The sequence below is a fragment of the Carcharodon carcharias genome, chromosome 17, assembly GCF_017639515.1.
Source record: "Carcharodon carcharias isolate sCarCar2 chromosome 17, sCarCar2.pri, whole genome shotgun sequence".
Classification (NCBI taxonomy): domain Eukaryota; kingdom Metazoa; phylum Chordata; class Chondrichthyes; order Lamniformes; family Lamnidae; genus Carcharodon; species Carcharodon carcharias.
In genome coordinates this window covers 67,882,159-67,906,272 of record NC_054483.1, presented here as the reverse complement: position 1 = coordinate 67,906,272, position 24,114 = coordinate 67,882,159, and the positions used below count along the sequence as shown (strand labels likewise).

The window sequence follows — 24,114 nt, the reverse complement described above, 5'->3', positions numbered from 1 at the left end:
GAGTCAGGCAGAAGTGTATGCACTTATTTGATGTTTACTTATTCAAGCAAGTGATGTATTTTAGCACAGTCATGTAGGGGAAAAGAGATGTGATGTGTCATGTGGTAGGATGGGGACTGGAATAAAGGACTGCTCCTTTATTTGAAGCTTGAAGGGGTGTTGGGGTGCAGGTAAGGCTGTGGTTTCAAAGGTAGACAGTTTCACAGAAAAGAGACTTTAATGACGACCTGTGCTCTGACTCCCCTTGAAGTGAATGCTGTCTGGCTTTACTCCATTCAGTGTTGCTGTTGCTTTCCCATGATAATGGCATCCAAAGCCATCCCTATAGGGAATAACAAACTTGCTCCTGTGAATCTCTCACTATAGGCAGGGTGGGAAGATGATGAAAATCTCTTGGTGGTTGCCCCCTCTTAGAATCAATGAGGGGCAAGTTAAAATGTTTAGGCAAAATGCCAAAAAAAACATTTCTGCAAAAATGGTTTACAGCTGCAGTTATAGCAATCCACACTCTTCTGGCTCTAAAACTCCTCACTTCTGCCTGTCTCATCTACCCAGGGAGCTTCACAAATATAAACAAATGAAGCAAAGCTGCAGTGCCTCCATTACTGTATATTTAAATGAGGTCACCCAAGACAGCCTGCAGAATTCAGGAAGATCCAAAAAGAGGAAATTTGGAGGAATCAATTTTGGAATGGAAACTGATGTAAGCAGTCTCATTTTCTTCCACAAAAAAACTACTTGCTTTACCCCAAAACTTGGAAGAATTGTGAACTGCAAGGATAGCATAGAACTTCAAAGGGTCATAGACAAGTTGGTGGAATGGACAAAGTTCAATGCAGAGAAGTGTAAGGTGATTAATTTTGGTAGGAAGAACATGGGGAGAACATTTAAAATAAAGGATACAACTCTAAAGTGGGTAGAGGTGCAGAGGGACATGGGTGTATATGTGCATAAATCATTGAATGTGGCAGAACAGATAGAGAGAGCAGTTAATAAAGCATACGGTATCCTGGGCTTTATTAATAGGGGCATAGGAAGCAGGGAAGCTATGTTTAATTTGTATAAGTCACTTGCTCGTCCTCAGCTGGAGCAATGCGTCCAGTTCTGGGCGCCACTCTTTACGAAGGATGTGAAGACATTAGAGAGGGTGTAGAAGAGGTTCACGAGAATGATTCCAGGGATGAGGAACTTCAGTCATGAAAATAGATGGGAGAAGTTAGGACTGTTTTCCTTCGAGAAAAGGCAGCTGAGAGGAGATTCGATAGGGGCATTCAAAATCATGAGGGGCCTGGACAAGAGTAGATAAGGAGAAGCTGTTTCCACTCATGAAAGCATTGAGAATGAGAGGGCACAGATTTAAAGTAATTGGCAAAAGAAGCAAATAAAGTGATATGAGGAAAATCTTTTTTAATGCAGCAAGTGGTTAGGGTTTGGAATGCAGTGCCTGAGTGTGGTGGATGCAGGTTCAATTGAAGCATTCAAAAGAATTAGGCTGTTGTCTGAAAAGGAAGAATGTGCAAGGTTACCGGGAGAAGGCAGGGTATTGGCACTGAGCGAGTTGCTCATTTGGAGAAACGGTACAGACATGATGGGCCAATTGGCTGCCTCCTGAACTGTAACAATTCTGAAATTGTGATTGTGCACTGAAATTGTGCTGTAAAATGCATGGACATTCTTCCCCATAGTTTTGACAACAGACATTTGATTGTTGCAATACCTCAATGCCAATGTGCCATCAAAATGCAGTATTGTAAGCTTGCCAGAGTTGTTTCTTTTTGAAACCTATTCGAGATTTTCATTGGTTCCCAAAATTGCATATACAAATAGTTACACATTTAACAATAATTGTAATGATTATTTTAAAATAGTCTCCTATTAATTAGCTCTAATACAACTTCCACAATAATATTGTCCCAGAAATGTTGTTATAATTGGAAAGGGTAATTGTGAGAGTTAAGTTTACAAAGGATAAAACAGATTGTTTAATTTTAATTGGTGTTTATTCAGATCTGAAAATCTAGGCTTTATTTTTATTTTACCACTGAAAAATACAACACGAGACAGTAAGTTAAAAAAATTATATTTTATTAGTTAATCATGAATAATCACAATTGATCCCCTTACAAATGGTTTTTCTAAAATGTAAGATATCAGAATGAAATACTATATTACATTTGCCGACATATATGTTATAAATACACAAATAGAATTTTTGAAAACCTAGAATATTTGCCGAGTACTTATTATTTCATATTTACACAATGCTCAGTTTTTTCTGGTATTTATATAAACTCCCAGGTGTATAATAAAAAATAGGAACTGCTTCCAATTTTTACAAATTATGAGTCATTGCATGAATGCCTATTGTAGATGATTGATTCCACATTGACATAATCACTTTTTTGCCTGCTTCCTCTTGGAGATGGTATATTTTTAGGTGGTCTGGGAGGAGCACCTTTATTCATCTGTTTTGGTACAGCATAGTCATCTGCAGAAGGATTGTATGGATATTCATAACCTAAGGAGTCATTCAGTCTACCTTGCACTTTCCATGCTTCACTTAATTCTTTTGCTTCATCGTAAAGTAAAGAATCATCACTAACTTCATATATGTGCTCATTCTTCTTGTGATTTGTTTTTGGACAAAACACATTCTTGTGTTCTGGTCTATTAGATCCACTGTAGACGGTATCATAAAGAGATTCAGGATGCTCAGCCATTACAATAGAAGGTATACTCTTTTTAACAGAATTACGTTCATTGTTAAGTGAGCGTATTTTGCTGGGAAACCTGAAAAAAGGCTCATTGATTTTGTGTGGTAAGGTATCCTCTCTGCAAAGTGTAATGCTGCTTTGCTGTCTTCCTATTTGCCTAGGCATGGATTTAGTACTGTTTGGTGGTTCCAGAGGGAGTGTCAGATGAACCCCTCCTGGACTGGTTTCTGAATATATTGTAGTCCGATTCTCTGCTGTGTCTGCTGCTAATTTAGAATTTACTTTACCATGTGATGCAAACAGAGATGACGATGGGAAACTGTACTGAAGCCTGACTGGTGATTTACTTAGTGAACTACATGCTTGATTATCTTGAGAAGCGTCATAACACAAATAATGCATGCCTTCAGAAACATCTGATATTATAGAAGATACTTTTTTGGATAGTTGAGATTTACGTTCAACAGCATGCTCCTTATGAGACCGTGTGCTACCTGAATATGGTTTGCAAGTAACAGAGTCTGCAGGGAATAAATTGTAACTTTCTAAAGGATCAGAGTTGCAACGCTCCTCTTCGTTATCGTCCTTTTGCACCTTTACAGCTGCATTTACAGACATAAAAATCTGTTTCCCCTGCTTAGTTTCGAATTCAAACTTGCCTGGACCAGATTTACACCTTCTTCCAGATTCAATTGAAAACATTCTCTGAAAAATGTAAATATTAATGCACTTAAAATTATTATATAAACAATGTAGCATTAATTCTACAGTACTATCCTGCCAACAGAGTCATTATAAATTCTGTAGGCCCAATTTTCTGATCCCCAGCATTGGTTCCCACTGGGAGTATGCACTTGTGGAATTATACCTTACATCTTGCCTCCAAAATAAACCTTTCACTTTTCATAGAATCATTGACCCAGAAATTCTGCCTTCCAGGGGCGCAGGGTGCATTTTCTGTGTAAGAATGGTGAGGTCCTTGACTCAAAGACTAAGCCCTGACCCTCATAATAATGGGAATAATGCTCATCAAAGCCTACCAGCGAAGGGTAGTGAATATTCTGGCTGCTGCTAGAGTAACTAAGACTCTCAATTAAGTGGTGCAGGGATGTCTTTGGGGAGCACAGGGAATGAGTGGGATCAGGGAATACAGAACCAGGGATTTTTGGATCTGGAAGTTGAGAAATCAAAGAGAAAGGGAAATAGGGGCAAACAGCAAAGGAGTTGGGCCCAGTGAGCAGTGAGTTGGGGCTGGGAAGGGCTGCAATTGATTTCTTTAATGTAGGGTCACGGTCAACATTCAACTAAGTTCCTTACTTGATTGGCTGGGCCCAACAGGCAGTCCCTCAATCTACCCCAACACCTTGTCTCCTTCCAAAGGTACCTTACCCATGCTAGCCTTTTACTTCCTCTCTTCTCACCATTCAAAACTCCAAAAATTCCTTCCAGGTAAACCAGTGATTTACATGTACTTCTTTCAATTTAGTCTACTGTATTCACTGCTCACAACGTGGTCTCCTTTACTTTGGGGAGACCAAACAGAGACTGGGTGACTGCTTTGCATTCAGCCCACAGACATGATCCTGAGTTTGCAGTGGCCTGTCATTTTAAATCTCCATCTTGTTCTCATGCTGACATCTCTGTCCTTGGCCTGCTGCACTGTTCCAGTAAAGCTCAGTAAGCTTGAGTAATAGTACCTCATCTTTCATTTAGGCACTTTATAGCCTACTGGGCTCAACACTGAGCTCAACAATTTCAGATCATAAATACTAATTCCCTATTGTTTCCTTTTCTTTGCATGGTTCGGTTTTTCTCTTATTTTTGCTTACCAACAGTAGCACACCTGTTCTAGGCATATCTTTTGTTGCTTTACTTCTTTTCTCACCCCATCACCATCCCCTTTGGCCCTGTAAGACTAACTCTTCTGGACATTCAATCTCTCCTGTCTTCCACCCTATAATAGACCTTCCTTTTGTCCTTGTCCTGTCTTGCTCAAAACCTCTTACATCTCCAACTTTTCCCAGTTTTGCTGTGTGACCTGCTGAGTATTTCCAACATTTTCTCTTTTTATTTCAGGCAATCCCTAGGTTTGGTTTCCCTAGAGAGTATGGTGGCACTGGTTGCCTTTGGACAAACCAATCTTGGAGCAGAACCCATTGAGGTGTTAGGCCTTTTGAATATGTAAGTAAGGAGCCTAATGTCTGCTTCAAGCATTGGTAAAGGTGCATATTCTTGTTGCCATTCAATATAGTGGGCAATGCTCTTCTGAATGGTATGTGTGCCTGCTTTGTCCTACCATATTGGCAGTGCTCAGATCAGTGTCCTCCCTGCATCCTCTCTCTCAGACTGGCAGACTCCCTCTTGACAGCAAGAATTCCCCAATGTCTTTCCAAGTGTACATATGGAATAAGCTCTGACCCCGGAAAAACTTTTCTACTCAGTTTAACGGGATAAATATGTTGGATTTGTGGAAATTTGAACAAAATCCATATTCCTGTGTTCTTTTTACCTGGTGAAAATGATAGGACATTTACCAATTCTTAATGATAATCGTAACATACTAAACTGGGATGGCATTATATTCAATGAGTACTTCTGAACAATGACATATAAGTGACAGTCATTACATTAATTTGATAGAAGTTGTACATAACAAAGTAGCATGCCAGACACACATTTAAATCCTGTTTAAATATGAACTTAATATTTAAAAATAAATGAAGGGTACCTTGTCACCACCAAATCTTCTTAGAAACATATAAGGCCATTCATATATTACTTGCTCAGGGATGATATTTTTCAAAATCAGTGCCTCTTTGCCTGCCTTCAGAATATACATTCCACTGAGTTCACATCTCTCTGAAGCATCTGTTCTTCTTACTGAGACTTTATACTCATTTACTGAAAATAGGAAGTAAAATCAAGAGTGAAAAAAATGTAACATTTGTCATTGCCAGTGCATAGTAATGTTACTTCCCTCTTCTCTTGCTTCCCCTTTTCTCCCCTCCTATCCTGAAAGCACTGCTTCATTGCAGGAACAGGAGTAGTAGGCTTTGAGGGCAAAAGGAGACCTCTCAACAGAGGAGGGAATTGTCTTCTCTAGCAGCTGCTGAAACAATGAACCTTGGACAAACAAAATGATTTCAGAGAAAGACTATTGCAGTCATTGGATAACGTACTAGCAGCTTCTGCACTATGCCGACAAGTGTGGAGCAGACAACTTTCCATACAGGGTGGCCACTGAAGGAGCTCAAGAATACCGAACAGTCCCCTGCCAACTCCCACGAATTCCCGCTTTCCAAAACTTGTCAAACTTTATTACTACATTTATTGGAATTATGGAAGAAGCTGACCATAACTACTGCTGTGTGATTGAAATTAATTTCTTCCTCCATCTCTCCCTACCACACCGTCCACTTGATTTTCAATAACCTAAGAACACTAGGTGCAAAAGTCCCATTTATCTAGAGCCTCAGAAGATAGTTTACAATTTTCTACTTAAGATAATTACACAATGTGTGTGCGCGCTCGCGCGCATGTGTAAATTTAGTAAAGCATCACAATAGCTTCAACCTACTACTATCGCCAATAGACAACTTAAATTTTTGTAATCTTTTCGTGCCCCTAGTCTTTGTTTCATGTCATGAGTGAACCATAGTGAGATCTGTCTATAATGGCAGTTTAAATCAATTTACTTCCATCTCCTGACTCCTTTCCCCCCCTTAACTGGAGCATGAGAATCAAAACTCTGCAGATTTCCAGAATGTAAGTATAATGCCTCAGCAACCTAATGCGTTAAACGTTTTCCTGGTTATTGGGAAGATTGCAGTGATCTCTGTTTTTACAGCAACTTCATATTTGTTGAGACTTGTCTCTATCATATAAAACAATTGCTACAACAGCTCCATTGTGCTTCATAAAGTTATTTACATGCTAAAGAAATATTGACATTCTTTGTTGTCACACCTGCAATGAAGTAAAAAAGTTGTCACAAAAAATAAACATACCAATATAGACATGTCCAGTATCAGATGGGGGACAGACCAACTAAAATTTGGGCTGTCGGGTGTAAAACAAGACAAATACACACCCTAATTCAACACGTATAAAGTGCTGATGTCATTGTAATTATGTTAGCTCCTGAGCCATCACCTATATAATCTCTCACAGCAGATGCCTTGTTGCAAATCTTTGGTTCTCTCTCTGTTGCCCATGTCCTAACTCGCACAAAGTCTCGTTCACCCAAGCCCCCTGCAGTCGCTGATTAACACTGGCTCCCAGTTAAGCAATGACTTGATTTAAAATTCTCACCCTGTTTTCAAATCTTTCCATGACTTCATCCCTCTCTATCACTATAATCTCCTCCAGCTCTACATTCATCCTAGATAACCGCATTCCTCCAATTCTGTCTTCTTGGGAACCCTAGAATTTTATTCACTCCGCCATTGACAGCCATGCTTTAAGTTGCCAAGGCCCTGAGTTGTGGAATTACCTCTCTAAACTCCTCTGTCTGTCTACCTCTCTCCTTTTAAGACATTCTTAAAACCTACCTCTTTGACCAAGCTATTGCCTCATGTGACTTGATTTCAAATTTGATTGATAATGTTTCTATGAAATGCTCACATTTTACTACATTAAAAAGGTGCTAAGTATACAAGTTGTGATTGTTGAATGCACAGGTTGCTGGAGTGTGTCATCCTCTTAGGGACGGGTTCAGAGAAAGGTACCTCAAAAAAAGTACCTCTGATGGTTGTCTGACCCAATGCTAAACATGTTGTGGGGTCTGACAACTAGAGCTATGGGCAGAGTGCAAGTGATAATTGAGAAGGGGTCAGTTGGAACAGAGCATTAATGATAGCGCATTCTCTCCAGATAGTTGCACATCCACAGTTATTCCCTAGACCTCCCCTCATCACCTCCATTGAAATATTGGGGACCGATGTATTTAGATTCTTCTGAAAATGAAGTCAGTAAAAACTCTCTTTAAAAAGCCTCTTAAATTATGGATATATTTAGTGCTGGTAGATGTAATGTGACCTCAGACACATTTTCTATTCCCAAATATACATCTGATAAAATCACATTATAGCAAAGTTAAGAAATATCATTCATCTATCATAGAGAGCATGTTGTACCAATACAGTTAGGTAAACCAAAATATTACCATGTCCAAATTAACGATGGAAAAAAAAGCCTCAAAACCTCCACTTCTGGTTGTAATCAAAAATGCTTCAAACACATAGCTTTTGCAATCTTTGATGGAAATTAGCAACTACCACTATTTTGTTCTATTTTAAAGTAGCATTTACTATTACACATATGTACACATACCTCTTCCTTCCTCCTGCTTTAGACACTTGATGATATTTTCCATTGAGGTCATTGCATCAGTGACAAATATACGTACAAAATTGTCACTGTTAAATGACATAAGATTTGCCATCATAATTATAAAAGCTTATAATTATCTTAATTAGTTACTTTTATCTATTAGTGAGGATTCTCTTCTATAGATTTATAAACTGTTAATACAAAGTAAAATGACTACAGCCACATCACAAATCCAAAATAACGAAAAATGAATTTACCTATAGAGGTATGAAGGGTTTTCTGTTACAACTGTAATTAAAGAAATAGCTTGCATCTATATAATGCCTTTCAGGACGTATGAAATCAGAATGGTTACAGCACAAAAGGAGGACATTCGGCCCTTTCGTGACTGTACTGATCCAATGAAAGAGCAATTCACCTAGTGCCACTACCTGTCATTTCCCCCCTGGCCTTGCAATTTTTTCTTTTTCAGATAATGAGCCAATTCCCGTCTGAAAGCCTCAAATGACCCTGCCTCCACCACACACACAAGCAATGCATTCCAGATCCTAACCATTCGCTACATGAAAAGGTTTTTCCTCACATTATTGTAATTATTATAACGTCTTACGCACTTAGCCAATGAAGCACTTAAAAGTATGGTCAGTGTTGTAATGTAGGAAACACAGGAGCCAAAGGTCAAATTGTGCACAGTAAGATTCCACAAACAATAACGTGATATTTCTTCATGACTGGTTGAGGGAGAAATATTGGCCTGGGCACTGAGAAAATCTCTCTTCCTCTTCTTCAAAATAATGTCATAGGATCTTTTACATCACTTGAGGGGGCAGGTGAGGTCTCGGTTTAATGTCTCAGCTAAAAGACTGCACTGCCAGCAGAGCAGCACCCCCTCAATACTGCTCTGAATGTCAACTTGCATTTTATGCTTCGGTTTCTGGAGTGGAACTTGAACTCTCAACCTTCTGACTCAGAGGCAAGGTTGCTATCACTGAGCTACAACTGTGACAATTAAAGTCTTTAAGAAAACTGTCTTCTGACAGATTGATCGTTGTATTCAAACATTTTTAATTTATTTTGTCTTTGGTAGCAAACAAGCTTACAAGATAACATTAAGAACAAGTGCTGGATTCTCCTCCATGATCCTACCCAGATTGGGCCAGATGATGCAGAAAATGAAGGAAAATGGTCCAGTGTGATCCACCTGCATATCTTTGCCCTGCCCTCAAGTTTCCACCTCCCAAAACAGTAGCATCCTCTCCCTCTCTATGGGGATAATTTTCTGCATGGCAGGAGGGCTGGTCAGGAGTGGGCACGGAGCCGATCGCCATCCGCGATCGGCTCCATGCTGTCAATTTACGTGGGCGGGCCAATTCAGGCCCGCCCAGCATGATGCACAGCTGGTAGCGCTCAGCTCTACCTGTGCAGGCGGGGGGTAGGAGGCAGAGTCAGAGCCTGCGCTCTTTCAGAGTTCAGAAATTTCCATGAAGCACGGAGCTGCCTCAGGGATATTAAGTACACATTGAAATTTTTAAATAAAGATAAAAATTATTTTCACATGAGCTGGGACATGTTTGTCAATTTAGCGGAATTTATTTATTGATTTGATTAAACTTTCAGGAAACCTCATCCCGTCCATGGATGAGGTTTCCTGAAAAACGCGAAGGCTGCTTGGACTCTTCGCCTGCCTGCCAACCTTAAGGTTGGACAGGCAGCATTGACAGCTACTTTAATTGGTATTTTAATGGGCCGTTGACAGTTCAGCAGGTGCGCAGCCGCCTCAGGCGCGTGCCTGTGGAATGTAATATCTAAATGACACGCATGGACGCCGGGACGCATGCCCGACGTCACCGCACGTCATTTTACGTGTCGGTCACACCAACATCAAAATTTCTGCCTATGTCTCAATCATTGTCAGCCAAGTTCTTGGCTTGAAAATAATTACATTTCCAGCATTCCATCTTTGGCTGCTGCAGGGGAGTCATGCTGTAGCATTTTAATTTAATATATTTGTTCAATGGATCAGGGTCGCTTGCAAGGCCAGCATCAATTGTCCAAAGTTAATTGCCTTTGAGAAGGTGGTGGTGAATCACCTTCTTAAACTGCAGTTCGTATGGTGAAGGTAATTTCACTGTGCTGCTAGATAGGGAGTTCCAGGATTTTGACCCAGTGACGATGAAGGACTGGCAATCTATGTCCAAGTCAGGATGATATATGACTTAGAGGGGAATTTGTAGTTGGTGGCGATCCCATGCGCCTGTTGCCCTTATCCTTCTAGACAGTACAGATTGCAGATTTGAGAGGTGCTGTTGATGAAGACTTGACGAATTGCTGGAGTTCATCTTGTATATGGTACACACTTCGGCTACCATGCACCGGTGGTGGAAGGAATGAATGTTCATGAGGTGGATAGGGTGCCAATCAAGCAAGCTGCTTTGTCCTGGATGATGTCAAGTGTCACCAGAACTTTACAACTTTGCAGTGCAAGGCTTTCTCTCAGTGGAGGGATCTGCAGGGAACTTGATGTGCGTTCCTAAAGACCTCCAAAATAGAAAAATTGGTCGATGTTAAAGCAACGCCAGAAGCAGCAGATTAGCAAACCATAAGCCCAGGCTAATGTTCTAGGGACAAGGGGTCATATTCCACCATGGCAGCTAATTTAAATTCAATTAATAATCTGGAATTGAAAAACTAACCTCGGTAATGGTGACCATGAAACCATTGTCAATTGTTGCAAAAATTCACCTGGTGCACTAATGTCCTCTAGGAAAGGAAATCAGCTGTCCTAACCTGGTCTGGCCTACATGTGACTCCAGACCCACAGCAATGTGGTTAACTCTTAACTACCCACTGAAATGGTGTGGCAAGCCAATCAGCTCAAGGGCAATTAGGGATGGGAAACAATTGGAGGCCTTGCCAACAATGTCTATATCCCATGAAAGAATAAAAAAAGAGAATCTTAAGTATCTTACTAAATTAATAGTCTTTTAAATTGATTTTCTACACACTGTACAAGAATTATAACTTTAAAATCTGATTTGCTAATGCCACATGTTCTACTTACCCCAAAATGTTACAAAGATACTAACAAGAGAAAAGGCAGGAAGTGGTCTTGTTTACATCAAATGAACACATCAAAATACCATATTTGGACAATATGATTGTTTTCCAATTTGACTGATAAACATTGCAATAAAGCTAAAAACATGGGTTACTTGAGAATGTTTTAACTATAGGAAATAAATATTCAAAATATAGGGTTTTTATGATTATGTCTGTGAATTTTTCTACACGAAAGGCATTATATAAATGCAAGTTGTTGAGTTTAAACCTGAATGCATAGATTCATTGTACTAAATCACTTGGAAAATCAGCTTACTCAAATCATTTTCTATTTAGTACTTGCGGTTTATTCTTTTCACAAACAACTACCAAAGCTTTCTTTATCTTCAACGAGAACAAATATAGCACAGTGCCATCAGGGGTTGATGTTAAGATGGGCAATATTGTTTTCTCCAGTACAGTAACATTTACCCTGGGGACTTTTCCTGTGTAGTTTGGCATTTTCTGAACATTACTAGAAATCTCATTTAAGGCAAACTTTAGGCTGGATTTCTTGGTACTTTCCCACCCAATTTTGAGCATCGGAGCAGTGGAAAAGAAGGCAATGTGACCTACTTCCCATTGCCCTTCCTACACACCTGCTGAAATGACAGCCAGCTTCCCCTTCCACATCCACCCGATATATAGAATAGTATAGTCATTTTTCCTCTATGCTGCTGCTGCTACTGCTTTTGAAATGAAACCTCCAGCCCAGAAAAGCTTTTGCAGGGTTACTTCAGCAATTGTGCTACTCTTATCTAGAAGAGCAGAATCCCACTTCTTGACTTAACATCACAAGATTTTCCTTTACCAGCACTCAATGATACGCATTACTTTCAGGTCTGAGGGAACAGGTTCAGTATGAGCAATTGAGATGTCATTTATGGAGTTACCCAGGAGTTAGACAAGCCTGTTTTCTGCTTAACATTTCCTGAATAATTATTCAGGTAAATAAATCGGAACTGTCCAGAGTCTCGGACTCTAACTCGGATTCTGAAATATTTGTTGAGGGTCCTAGGGAGCAGGAGAAATAACCATCCAAAATTGAAACTTCCCAGGCAATTCCCATGTAGGTCAGTACATCAGGACTTCCACAGGGTCCCAATGTAAATCTCTGGTCATACATCCGGTCTCTGTCAATTACAGGCTGGAAGATTTGAGTCATAAATAAGTCAAGAAAATGACAAAGAATAAACAAGAAAAGAGGACATAGAATAGTCTGCAGAAATGTCAGATAAACCATGAAAAATAAAATTTGAAATGACAATATAAACAAGGATGCTCAAAAATTGATTGGTCAATGGGAATTCTAGCTCCCCAGCAATTAGTGTCAGTTATAAAAAATTTACAACATATTGAAATTAGTAAAACAATATTCAACAGAACAGACGAATAAGTTCATGTATGAATGTGGATGTTATCAAAGGGCATTTAGATATTGTGTTTACCTTCAATAATGTGGGCAGATGGGCTTTTTAGTTGATTTTTGACTTCTCTGCCAGCCTCTGTGTAATCATCTGGAGCATCAACACAAACATTTCTGGCAGCAGAAAAAACAATGGCTGGAATTCAATACCCTCCCTCGAGGTGGGTTTGGTGGCAGGGGGAACAATTAATCAGGTGGGAGAGTGGCAGGTGGGGACCTTGCCACAGCCCTGATCACATCCAGGTTGGGAAGGTTCGTGGATAGCCTTCCTGCCCCACCGCCACTGAGGCCTTAAGAGATCAGTTAATGCCTGCTTAAAAGGGCCTCATCTCGCCGCTACTGTTTTCACCCAACAGTGAGCAGATGACTCACCATGTAGGAAGCTCGAAAAGCAAACCCCATCATGTTTGCTTGTGGGCTTTCAGAGGGGGCCCTTTGTTATCAGGCACTCAGTGCCTGATCAAGGGACCTGGCAATGGAAGTGGCGGCGGCGGTGGTGGTGATGGAGCAGGGGAGGGAGAATGCCAAGAGCTACCCCTGCCTGCTGCTGACCACCTTCCCCCCCGCCCTTACTTTATGATCCCCCACTCCATCCCATAACCCCCTCTTGCGCTATCACCCACCTGTGGTCTGAGTCCCTCAGCAGAACTGGGCCTAAGGTGAGTGCATTACTGACAACAACCACTACCTCCCTGGTGGTGCTGCTGAGAATTATAAACTGCTCACCATCTGATTGGTTGGCAGCTCTCTGGGTGGAATTTCCACCCGAGGTTCTTGATCCCAGGGTAGGCCCACTGCTGCCAAAAATAGGTGCCCATTTGGCACTTAATTTGGCAAGCCTTCCTGAAAGTACGTGACACGGGACTCTCACCGGCCCTCTAGTCAGTGGGCAAGACCTCCATTGCCTACATTAAATTCTGTCCCATGATTGGAGCAAAATACAGGGCGACCAATAAAAATTATGCAGAAAAAAAAATTCTTAAATAATAAGGAAATTCAAGGGAGGGCACTTTACAAGTGAAAAAATGGCATTTAAATTAAAATATTCTATCTGCCATTTTGACTAATAAACAACTGAAAATGTCATCCATTGAAGATATATAATGTAAACACAAAGCCTCCATGTCAGCTTTTAGGCTGCGTGCAAAGTAGTTGCAATTTATTTTTAGGCATGGAAACAAAAGTATCTTTCTGTGACAGCCAATCATGTGATTGGAACATTACTGCTACAAAATCTTTTCCTAAACGGCTTTAACGTTTTCAGAATGTCAAAAGCACACTGATGACTTTGAAATGTTGTCTAGCAATATATTCTTACTAAAATAAGAACTATAAATGGAACAGACTATTACAATTATGAGACTTAAGATTATGTTTTAGGTCTGTATGTTTAAATTTAAAGGTAAAATGAAGGGGTCATGTGGTCTGTTCTGAAGTCTGCCTTTCAGCAAATCTGGATTGTTTGATTGTTAAAGGGAGCCCAGGTTGTTTCCTGGGAAGACGGTGCAAGATATTTATTCTTGAAGACAATGGCAGCAGCCTGTGTGTTAATCAGTGGAGACAGAATCTCCAAATTCCCAGAAATGTGTTCAAAATTGTCAAATTGTGAACAGTTATGCTTAAACTGCCCATTTAGCTCCAAAACGAGAGCGAATTGGGCTGTCAAGGATAGCTAATTATCATTTCAACCTAGATTCAAGACCCATGTGATTCACATGGCCATGCAGAGGAAGCTATTTTAAAGATCAGGTTACAGGCTTTCGGAGAGTATCACTGGATATCATAGATAGTGTTTTGAGTCTGCCTGGATCCAGGAGAAAGGGAGCAGCTAGAGGCCAAAAAAAGTCTGGTTTGCCGCGGAGGAATACAAACTCATGCTCAGATTGAAAAGACCAAATTCGCAGGGATTAAAATGAGGCTGGAAGAGTCACCTAGCTTGGACTAGAGGGAAAAGTCCTGGGAAAAGAAAATCTCACTGTGAAAGATAGTTCTAAGATTGCAAGTTGCCAGGTTGAGAAGAGAATAGAACAGGAATAGACCCTCAAGAGCTAAGAATCACCTTGGATTGATCCTGAGAAAATTGAATGTCTACATAAAGGATAATGTAAAGTATACCTGTTATCACAATGATGTGACTTGTGCATGAGTGATATTAATCTTTAATTTCATTGTCTGATCAAATATATATTGAAGTATTTAAAAGGGACTTTTAAAAAGCAAGCAAACACACTGATTTAAGCTGGCTGCCACAAGTCATTTGACATCTGGTATCCTAAGTTGACCAGCTTCGATGGAATTTCACACCTACTGATGTCAAGTACTTCAAAAGATTTACTGAAACTGTTCTGGACCTCACATTTGCATTTCTCTAAAGCCATTTCTCAAATGCAGACATAAAGCCTACCAGGACTTTATGTTTCCAGTCTCATAAAGATGGATGATAGATCATTTAGGAGTTAGTTCAGCAAAGTGGTGGAAGGGGTCATTGACAGTGCTATCAAGCAAAACTTGCTCAGCAGTACACTGCTCACTGATGCTCAGTTTGGGTTCCATTAGGGCTACTCAACTCCTGACCTCATTAAAGCCTCTGCCAAAATATGGACAAAAGAGCTGAACACAGGAGGTGAGGTGAGACTGATGTCAAGGGCAGTCAAGGCAGCATTTGAGGCACCTTGAACATCGAGGAGCCTTAGCAAAACTGCAGTCAATGGAATCAGGGGGAAAACTCTGCACTGGTTGGACACATGCTAGCACAAAGAAAGATAGTTATGGTTGTTGGAGGTTAATCATCTCAGTTCTAGGACATCACTGCAGGAGTTCCTCCGGGTAGTGTCCTAGGCCCAACCACCTTCAGCTGTTTCATCAATGACCTTCCTTCCATCATACACTTTGAAGTGGGGATGTTTGCTGATGATTTCACAATGTTCAGTACCATTCGAAACTCTTCAGATACTGAATTGGTCCGTGCCCATATGCAGCAAGACCTGAACAACATTCAGGTTTGGGTTGACAAGTGGCAAATAACATTCAGATCACACAAGTGCCAGGCAATGACCATCTCCAACAAGAGAGAATCCAACCATCTCTACTTGACAATCGATGGCATTACCATCACTGAATCCCCCACTATCAACAACCTGGAGGTTACCATTGACCAGAAACTGAACAGGACCAACCATATAAATACTGTGAGTACAAGAGCAGGTCAGAGACTGGGAATTCTGTGGTGAGTAACTCACCTCCTGACTCCCCAGTGCCTGTCCACCATCAACAAGGCACAAGTCAGGAGTGTAATGGAATACCCTCCACTTGCCTGGATAAGTGCAGTTCCAAAAACACTCAAGAAACTCAACACCATCCAAGACAAAGCAGCTCATTTGATTGGCACTCCATCCATCACCTTAAATATTCACTCCCTCCACCACCAATGCACAGTGACAGCAATGTGTACCATCTACAAGATGCAGTGCAGGAACTCACCAAGACTCCTTCAACAGCACATCCTAAACCCCTGCAGCCTCTAACACCTAGAAGGACAAGGGCAGCAGTTGCATGGGAACGCTACCACCTGCAAGCTGCCCTCCAAGCCACACACCATCCTGACTTATGAACGTATGAAATAGGAGAAGTAGGTCATTTCCCCCCTCGAGCCTGCTCCATCATCCAATAAGATCATGGCTAATCCATTTGTTTCAAATTCCACATTCGCAACTGCCCCTGGTAATCTTTGTTAGATTCCTGTTAGGCAAAGCAATGTACTTCTGCCTTAAAAATATTCAACGACCCCACCTCCACTGCCTTCCGAGGCAGAAAGTTCCAAAGTCATACAACCCCTAGAAAAAAATTCTCCTCATTTCTGTCCTAAAAGGGCAACCCCTAATTTTAAAAAGGTGCCCCCTGGTTCTGGACTCACCCACAAAAGGAAACATCCTTTTCATGTCCACCTTGTTAATACCATTTAGGATCTTATATATTTCAATAAAGTCACCCCTCACTCTTCTAAACTCCAGTGGAAACAAAAACCCAGTCTGTCTAACCTTTCCTCATAAGACAACCCGCTTAATACAGGTATCAATCAAATAATCTTGGAACTATATTGCTGTTCCTTCACTGTCGCTGGCTCAAAATCTTGGAACTCCCTGCCTACACCACATGGACTGCAATGGTTCAAGAAGGCAGCACACCACTTTCAAGGGCAATTAGGGATAGGCAATAAATGCTGGCCTAGCCAGCAATACCCACATCTTGTGAAAGAATTGTAAAAAACAAATGAATGGAAGAGTACAGAATTATCTAGGCCATGGGACAATAGTCACAGTCTGTTCAGACGTAAACTAATCAATTACCTTATGAAATCATTGGAGGGAGAGAGATCGTGTGACTGGAGCAAACATTTTGTTGTTACAACACAAACTGCTAAGCAGGTGTCTGGAAGAAAGCTGCCAATGGAGCATTAACAATCTCTCCTCTTTCCCAAGTTCAAGATCCTATCCCTAATGCAGTTTGCAATCCAGCACAAACAAAAGAATTTGCATTGAATGGAATATTAGGTGCAAAAATCATTGACTTTTAGTAAAGACAGATTACATTTAAAAAAAAACTCCAGAAATTGAATTTTACATGGGCTTCAACTCCACTGAACTTTCAAGACCCCTGTGGAAAAATTCTACTTCAGCCACAGATTCGAGCAAAGGACTGAAACAGTGAACTCTGTTTTTTCACCTTTTAGCATTGAATTTGAATTTAGACAAAAATAACTTCCAATGGTATAATTTGTGTGCATGCGTGCGTTGCAAGGGTCAGGATGTAGGTTTACCTTTTTTTTAAAAAAGGTTTTTATATCTTTACCTGGGTGGGTTCTTAACTCAACAATGTTGAGTTGAGTTAACCCCTTTGAGTTTTAAACTCAGGAACGCCTGCCAGACTGATTTCTTTGCAATGGTTAAGCGCAGATATTGAGTAAATACCTTCAACCTTATAAATTCCTAAAAAAACTGTGTTACGATCAGACCTGGACCAGTAGGATAGGGGAGTCATTTTTTCCTCTCCTCACATGGTTGTAACAGAAATTTGGGAATTAACTTCTGGGATTGAGTCCACAGACAACGAGAGTAATTGGAAGTGGTAACTAAATTTAATCTCTAGACATACATTTAAAAACACCAGATCAGGCTTTCTTGTGTACACATTTGACACAAGTTCCTTCATAGCCCAGGTCGAAATTACATTTAATGATTTAAAGGTTCTGTCCCTTGAGGGGTTGATAAGTGTAGCTAAGGAGTTGGAGTTACAGTTTTGCCCAAAAGCTAGGAAATTTGAAATGTTAAAACTGGTGGCCAGAGAATTGGGTGGCAAACCTGAGAAAATTGAAAAAGAAAAGATAGGTTTAGTGAAAATACAGCTAGAACAGAGATGACTTGAACAAGAATTCCAAGCAATGGAAAGAGAAAGAGAGGAAAAAGAAAAGATGAGAAAGGAAAATTTCCAAGGAAGAGAGAGATAGACTCCATAAACTGTGTAGATAGGAAGAGGCAGCAGAGGCAGGCTGGAGGATAATACTCCTGGAAAGTCAAAGACAGTCCAAAGAGATTGAAAAGGGTGGGGAAAGCCAGCAGGAGTCGGCTGGAAACAGAGGGGTTCGGAAGCCCTACAAAGAGAATGATAGATCTCATGGGAGTTGGAGTGGCTAGGGAAGAGCCACTTGTATTTAAAAAGGCCAAAGCCAGACCAGTATAAGTAAAATGGGTCCAGTATAAGTAAAATGGGTCAAGATAGAACTCGGGGAAGTTAAAAAGAACGAAGCCAAGCCAGAAGTAGTAAGAATCCAAGGAAGTTAAAAGGGCCAAAACTAGGCCAGTAGAAGTAAATGAGGTCCATGAGAGGCCTGTAAAAGTTTAAAAGGATGAAGGGAGAGACCCAGTGATCTGATTAGCAGACATCTTCATGGAAGATTTAAAAGGGGACCAGAGAAGTTCCCAAATAGACCAGAGTGAGAGTGATGTCCACTCAGTTGAAGAGCCACAGGCGTGTACAGCAAGAGCTGAACATCCACTAGGGGGCATAAGCATTCCAAGGGACATGGAACAGGTTGGGAGAAAGCCCATTCCCAAAACAAAGGAAGAAGGGAAGGGAACATACCCCAAAGCAAACAAGGGGAATAGCAATGAAATCCAGGAAGGGTTAGCCACTGGTAAGCAAAACAAAACAGACCAAGTTTTAAACATCAACCAGTTCAGCAGTGTTGATGGAAAATTCACCAAAAGTGAAGTGCCGGGCTTTGGTCCAGAATTCCTACAGGAGGCAAGAATCAAATTACAACCCCCTAACCTCCTAGAAATCAAATTTGTAGAAGTGCCTGGGTTTGAGCTACTAAATTCACAGGTTATAGAGGTGACAGTGAGGGGTTAAAACTGATCAGAGCAGACCAGGCTAGCAATCAGGAAAATTTGCATTCTAAGAGCCTCTGCTAAGCAGAATGACAGCTTTACCTTGGGAGGGTTTTTAACTCAATAAAAACTAACCCCTTTGTGTTTTCAACTTGAGAAAGCCTGCCAGATTGGTTTCTTTGCAGTCAGCACATAAATGGTTAAGCACAAACCATCGAGTAAATACCTTCATCCTTATAAATTCACAAAAGACCCTGTTATGATCAGACTGGAGTGGTAGAATTGGGGAGTCATTTTCACACTTCCTCATGTGGTCATGCAAAGTGTGTTTTTTTGGTTGGGATAAGAATAAGGGGGGCATCCCATTCTGTGGTTCAAAGTATAAGTTGCCTATAAAGATAGAATTTATTTAATATGTTTTTAGTCATTTGTTACATTAAACGTCTTAAAGATGTGAAATCTTAACGTGTCATTCTTTCAACTATTAACTGGAAGTTCAAATTTCTCATTTTTTTTTAAACAAGTTGTTATGGAGTAATAGAGATTGTAACAGCACCAATTCACCAATGACCATCATGTAAATGTGGCCATGGTTAAAAAAAGGATCACAATCTAACTTGTGCAATATGAACATGATCCTATCATCTGATGGTAATCATTCTGATGAATGCTTCGTTATTCAGTACTCTAGTGATATACATTGTAATGATATATTCAAATGCTTTAAGGAAATTGAAAATGGTTTGGTCTATTCATACTTGGGGATAAAAAAAATCATCTTCGATGTTCAAAATTCTTGCAAAGTTTTATCCTGTGTATCCATGGGCCAACAGATATTTTAAAAATCCCATCCTTTGTATCCCCAAAAATCATTCTTCTACATTCACAACCTCGAGGTCACAATAATAGTAAGCCATTGCAATCTTCGAGCAGAAAGAAGCTGCTGCAGTAAATAAAAGGTTCAGATCTGTTACTATTATCTACAGACAATAATATTTTCCTGCCAGGAGATATATAATTTCATTATACTTTTAAATTGTCCAATATTGTATACTCCATTTGTGTGTTTCTTCTCCAGACTAGCAGCCTGGATGCTGAAATGATACCTGACTTGGCAGTGGTCCTCAAATCTTCCTTGTGTATCCTGAATTTTTGAATGCCCAAATATTTCTTGGGGAATATAGAGCATGTAGTTGATTAGGGAGTATTAGATATTCAAGAGATCCCTATATCTCCTTATCCAACAAAGGATATACGTGCCATAGAGGGAGTGCACTGGAGGTTCACCAGATTAATCCCTGGGATGGTGGGATTGTTTTATGAGGAGATTCAGGAAACTGGGCCTGTAATCTCTAAAATTTTAAAAACCAAGAATATGAGAGTAATTTCACATGTATCATAAATTATTGCTAAACATCATTTCAAATAATTTTGAATCTCATTTCAAATCTCATTGAAACTTAGAAATTCTTATAGGGCAAATGTAAACCGAATGTTTCCTCTAGCTGGTGAGTCTAGAACCAGGGGACAGAATCTCAGAATAAGAGGCAGGCCATTTAAGACTGAAATGAGAAGGAATTTCTACACTAGGATGGTGCTGAATCTTTGGAATTGGGCTGTGAAAGCTCAATCATTGAGCATGTTCAAGACAGAAATTGATAGATTTCTGGAAGCTAATGAAATCAAAGGATAGTGAGGTAAAAATGGCTTAGAGGTAGATGATCAGTCAAGACCTGTTTGAATGTGTCATGAGAGTATAATAATTTTCGTAATATTTTTCTGGTTTATTGTAAAGTAGGTTTATGGGGGGGAAAATAGTTAGGTCTGTTTGCATGAGTGATTTAATTATATTTTGTAGCCAAGCAGACTGCAAGCTGAAGTTATCAAAAGAAGTAAGATGTAGAAGTGTCTCTAATATGTTAATGAGTAAATATGTTTGGGGCCTTAGCATACGAGGTGTAAAGGGAATTTGCATTTTTAAGATAGACGAAGGGATCTCAGTCTGTTTACAAATAGCCAGACAAGCAAACTAAGGAATGTGTTTATTTTTCTCAAGGGTTACTGACAATATATAGTGGCAACATGTAAAGATTTATATTATGAGAAAGGTAAAGTTCCAAAGGCACATTAAAAAGGGAAGCCAGCCATTTCCATTTCAGGTGTGCAGGAGAATGGTATCATGCAAATGAGGCCCCAGGTTTAACTTGGGTGTATGTAGCTCTCCCTTTTGAAAATATATAGGGTAATTTCGCATATATCATAAATTATTAAAAATCATTTGAAATAATGTTATTAACATGCACTACAATGTATAAAAAAAATGAACAAATGAATCTCCTTGAAAATATATTTCAGCCATTTTAACTTAACCCATTGAGTGGATCACCATTGGGGTCAGATCAGCCACTTCTTCTACATTCTGCCTGATTTTATTTTGAAGTTTGGCAGTAAAATCAAATGAAGTGTAAAATGGACAGCCAATCTGATCCCCCCAGTCTCCCACTGAACGGATAGTTTAGAATTGCCACTTTTGTGTTAAATGGCGTAATCAAACGTTATAAGTTGGAAAGTGTATTCCTGAGACTTTGGAAAGACATCCACATGAAATATTTTAGTCAATATTTTAAGCCTCACCGGCACAGAGCGAGTGGATTGGTGGGTAAAAGGTAAATATTAGTTTGTTCATTAAGTTGTAAATTTCCATTGTGTTTTAGATTGATAAATAGATTGATAAATATCAATTCCAGTGTTATTAGTTAACATTTCTACTATTTTCATATCTCACTTCTAGAAATAATTTTTAGAGGTTGGTGTCTCAGTAATTTGAATGTCAGTGGGTTGGATGTTATGGCTTCTGGCAGGGTGAGGGAGGCAGAATGGAAGTATGTGATCCACTCGTCCTGACCCAATTAGGCTTCTAGGTCAGGACTTCAGGCAGGAGAGGTGTTATGCCGTGAAACAGAAGTCAGTCACCGCCACCAATTTAAAGGCCCTCTTCCCTCTCACTTTCCCCATTTGTTATGGCAGCTTAAAAACTGAATAAATAAAGCAGTGCATGCAAATGCTGCACCTTCATCACCAGACTCTGCTGCTATATGCAGCCATGGTCCCACTTGCAGGCCTTTTCATCTGCCCGTGCCATATCTTCATACCTGGCATAAGTCACTCCCAAACATTTTCCTGCCTGACTACCGAAAAAAGGAATGCGCAGTGAAAGATTTCAGTCAATTGGTTCTTTAACAAGCTTGATACCGTAGCTTGTTAATTCCCTGAAGGAAAAAAAAACAGTAAAAACTAGGAAATAGGAATACTGGTCCAAACTGGTCTTGTAAACCTTAAAATGGAACACTATTAAAACTGGGAAATAGTACAGGTCTGAACTGTTTTTCCTTCTGGATTATTTTTTCCTCAAATTGCAGGGAGACGGGCACCCTCTCTCTTTCAGTAATATCGGAGACTGGCGGGATGACATCACGCCTGATTTTTGGCCATAAAATCTGGTCTACTGTCTTAGATTTTGAGAGTTTGGCGTCAAGTGATGGTGGTCAGGATATCAGTGATTTAGAAGTCAACTACCATATGGCAGGCCAGCAGAGTCTCGATGCATGCATCGAATTCGAGGATGGCTGGCAGCAGTGCATTTAGCAGCCTGAGTGTTCCTGAATCATATGTTCCAGGAGATGGTCATCCCACTGCCACAGAAGGTGTAACAGGTCAGGGAGTGGGTGATCACCAGTCAGGATAGGAGGAAACCACAGGTGGTGCAGGAATCCCCCAAGCAAGTGGCACTCACTAACTGTTTTTCAGTTTTCATGGCATTCTGTGAAGGGAAGGAGAAAAGCCAGAAATTTTGGTCCAAGTTAACACCAAACTAAAAAGTGTTGAGATCCATCAGGTGAAGTTTTATGAACTAGCAAAAAGATTAAACAGTGTCTCAAAGGAGTGGTCGCAGATTTACTCCGTGTGTCACAAGATAATGAGCAGAAAAACAGGAAAATAGTGCAGGTAAATGTGTAGCTAGAGATGTGGTGCAGAAGAGAATGTTTCAGATTCTTGAAAAACATCAGAAATTTAACAGATGAGTAGGATCGCCAAAAAAATCACTATTTTGGCTCAAGGAGTGGTCCATCATGAAAAATTCTATGTTCCAACAAACATTGAAAATGCAGACACTGAAAATATGGAGTGAAATTACAGAAGATGCCTTTGACACTAACGATTAAATATTCAGAATATTAACAAGCATTGAGGAACTTGGCATCGATGTAGATCTTGCTCCTGAGGATTTTAATAGTGACACTGAGGATATAGAGAATGATTTGTAGAAATAACTTGGTAAAAAGTATAAATCTAAATGATGCAATGTAAAGCAAATTAAAATAATTTCATTGTAAAATGAAATATGCTTGTCAAATAATGTTTTTGAGTATAATTCTGTGAATTTAGGTATGTGTGTTTAATATTTGCAGGATTAAAATTGTTAACTAAAATAGTTATGTGAAAGAAGGTAATTAAATGAATTGTTGAATTAAATCTGTTGGATATAAGAAATGCTTTAAATACATTACTTCATAGAAACATTTTCGTGGTCTGATTTTCAGCTTTAATATCTGTCTCATTCAGTCCAAATCCCCGTAGGGCAAATATCTCAATTATTATTTTATAAAAATATTTTATTTTTTTAATCTTACTTTTAACCTTTAGCCCAGCTTGTTAGAAATATACCTAAAACTGCATGCACCAGATTTCAGAAAATAGCAAAAGTATATACAATTTAATACCATCAACGGCTATAGTGTACCTAATAAGGTTGGTGAACTGCAGGCACAAGTTGCTGCATGGGATTATGACATGGTTGCATTAACAGAGCCATGGCTCAAACAAGGCCAGGAATGGGTTCATTATGAATACTTGGTAATCTGGAATATTGAGAAGAAAAAAGAAAAAGGGCATGGGCAGTATTGCTTAAGGATGATACAGTTCTAAATAGAAAGGGTATATTAGATGGCCCTAGAACTAAATTTATTTGACTTGAGTTAGGGAAAGAAAGCTGGTTAATTTCTGGTAGTTTTTTTTTCCATATATAAGAAAGCTAAAACAATAAGATAGACGAGCAAATCTGGCAATTTTCAAAGGTAAAAATAGAGTAACGATATTC

The 24,114-nt window shown here is 39.7% G+C and overlaps 1 protein-coding gene across 1 annotated transcript in view; it reads right to left on the bottom strand.

Moving 5' to 3' along the window:
• Positions 1 to 2,068: 2,068 nt before the first annotated feature.
• LOC121289951 (docking protein 1-like) overlaps positions 2,069 to 24,114 on the bottom strand; it is a 43,788-nt gene continuing 21,742 nt past the window's right edge. Inside the window, exons 4-5 of the mRNA XM_041209964.1 lie at positions 5,443 to 5,615; positions 2,069 to 3,419 (exon numbers count right to left, since the gene is read on the bottom strand). Coding sequence (XP_041065898.1) covers positions 2,340 to 3,419; positions 5,443 to 5,615 — 1,253 coding nt within the window. The 3' untranslated portion in view covers positions 2,069 to 2,339. The remainder of the gene's footprint in view (positions 3,420 to 5,442; positions 5,616 to 24,114) is intronic.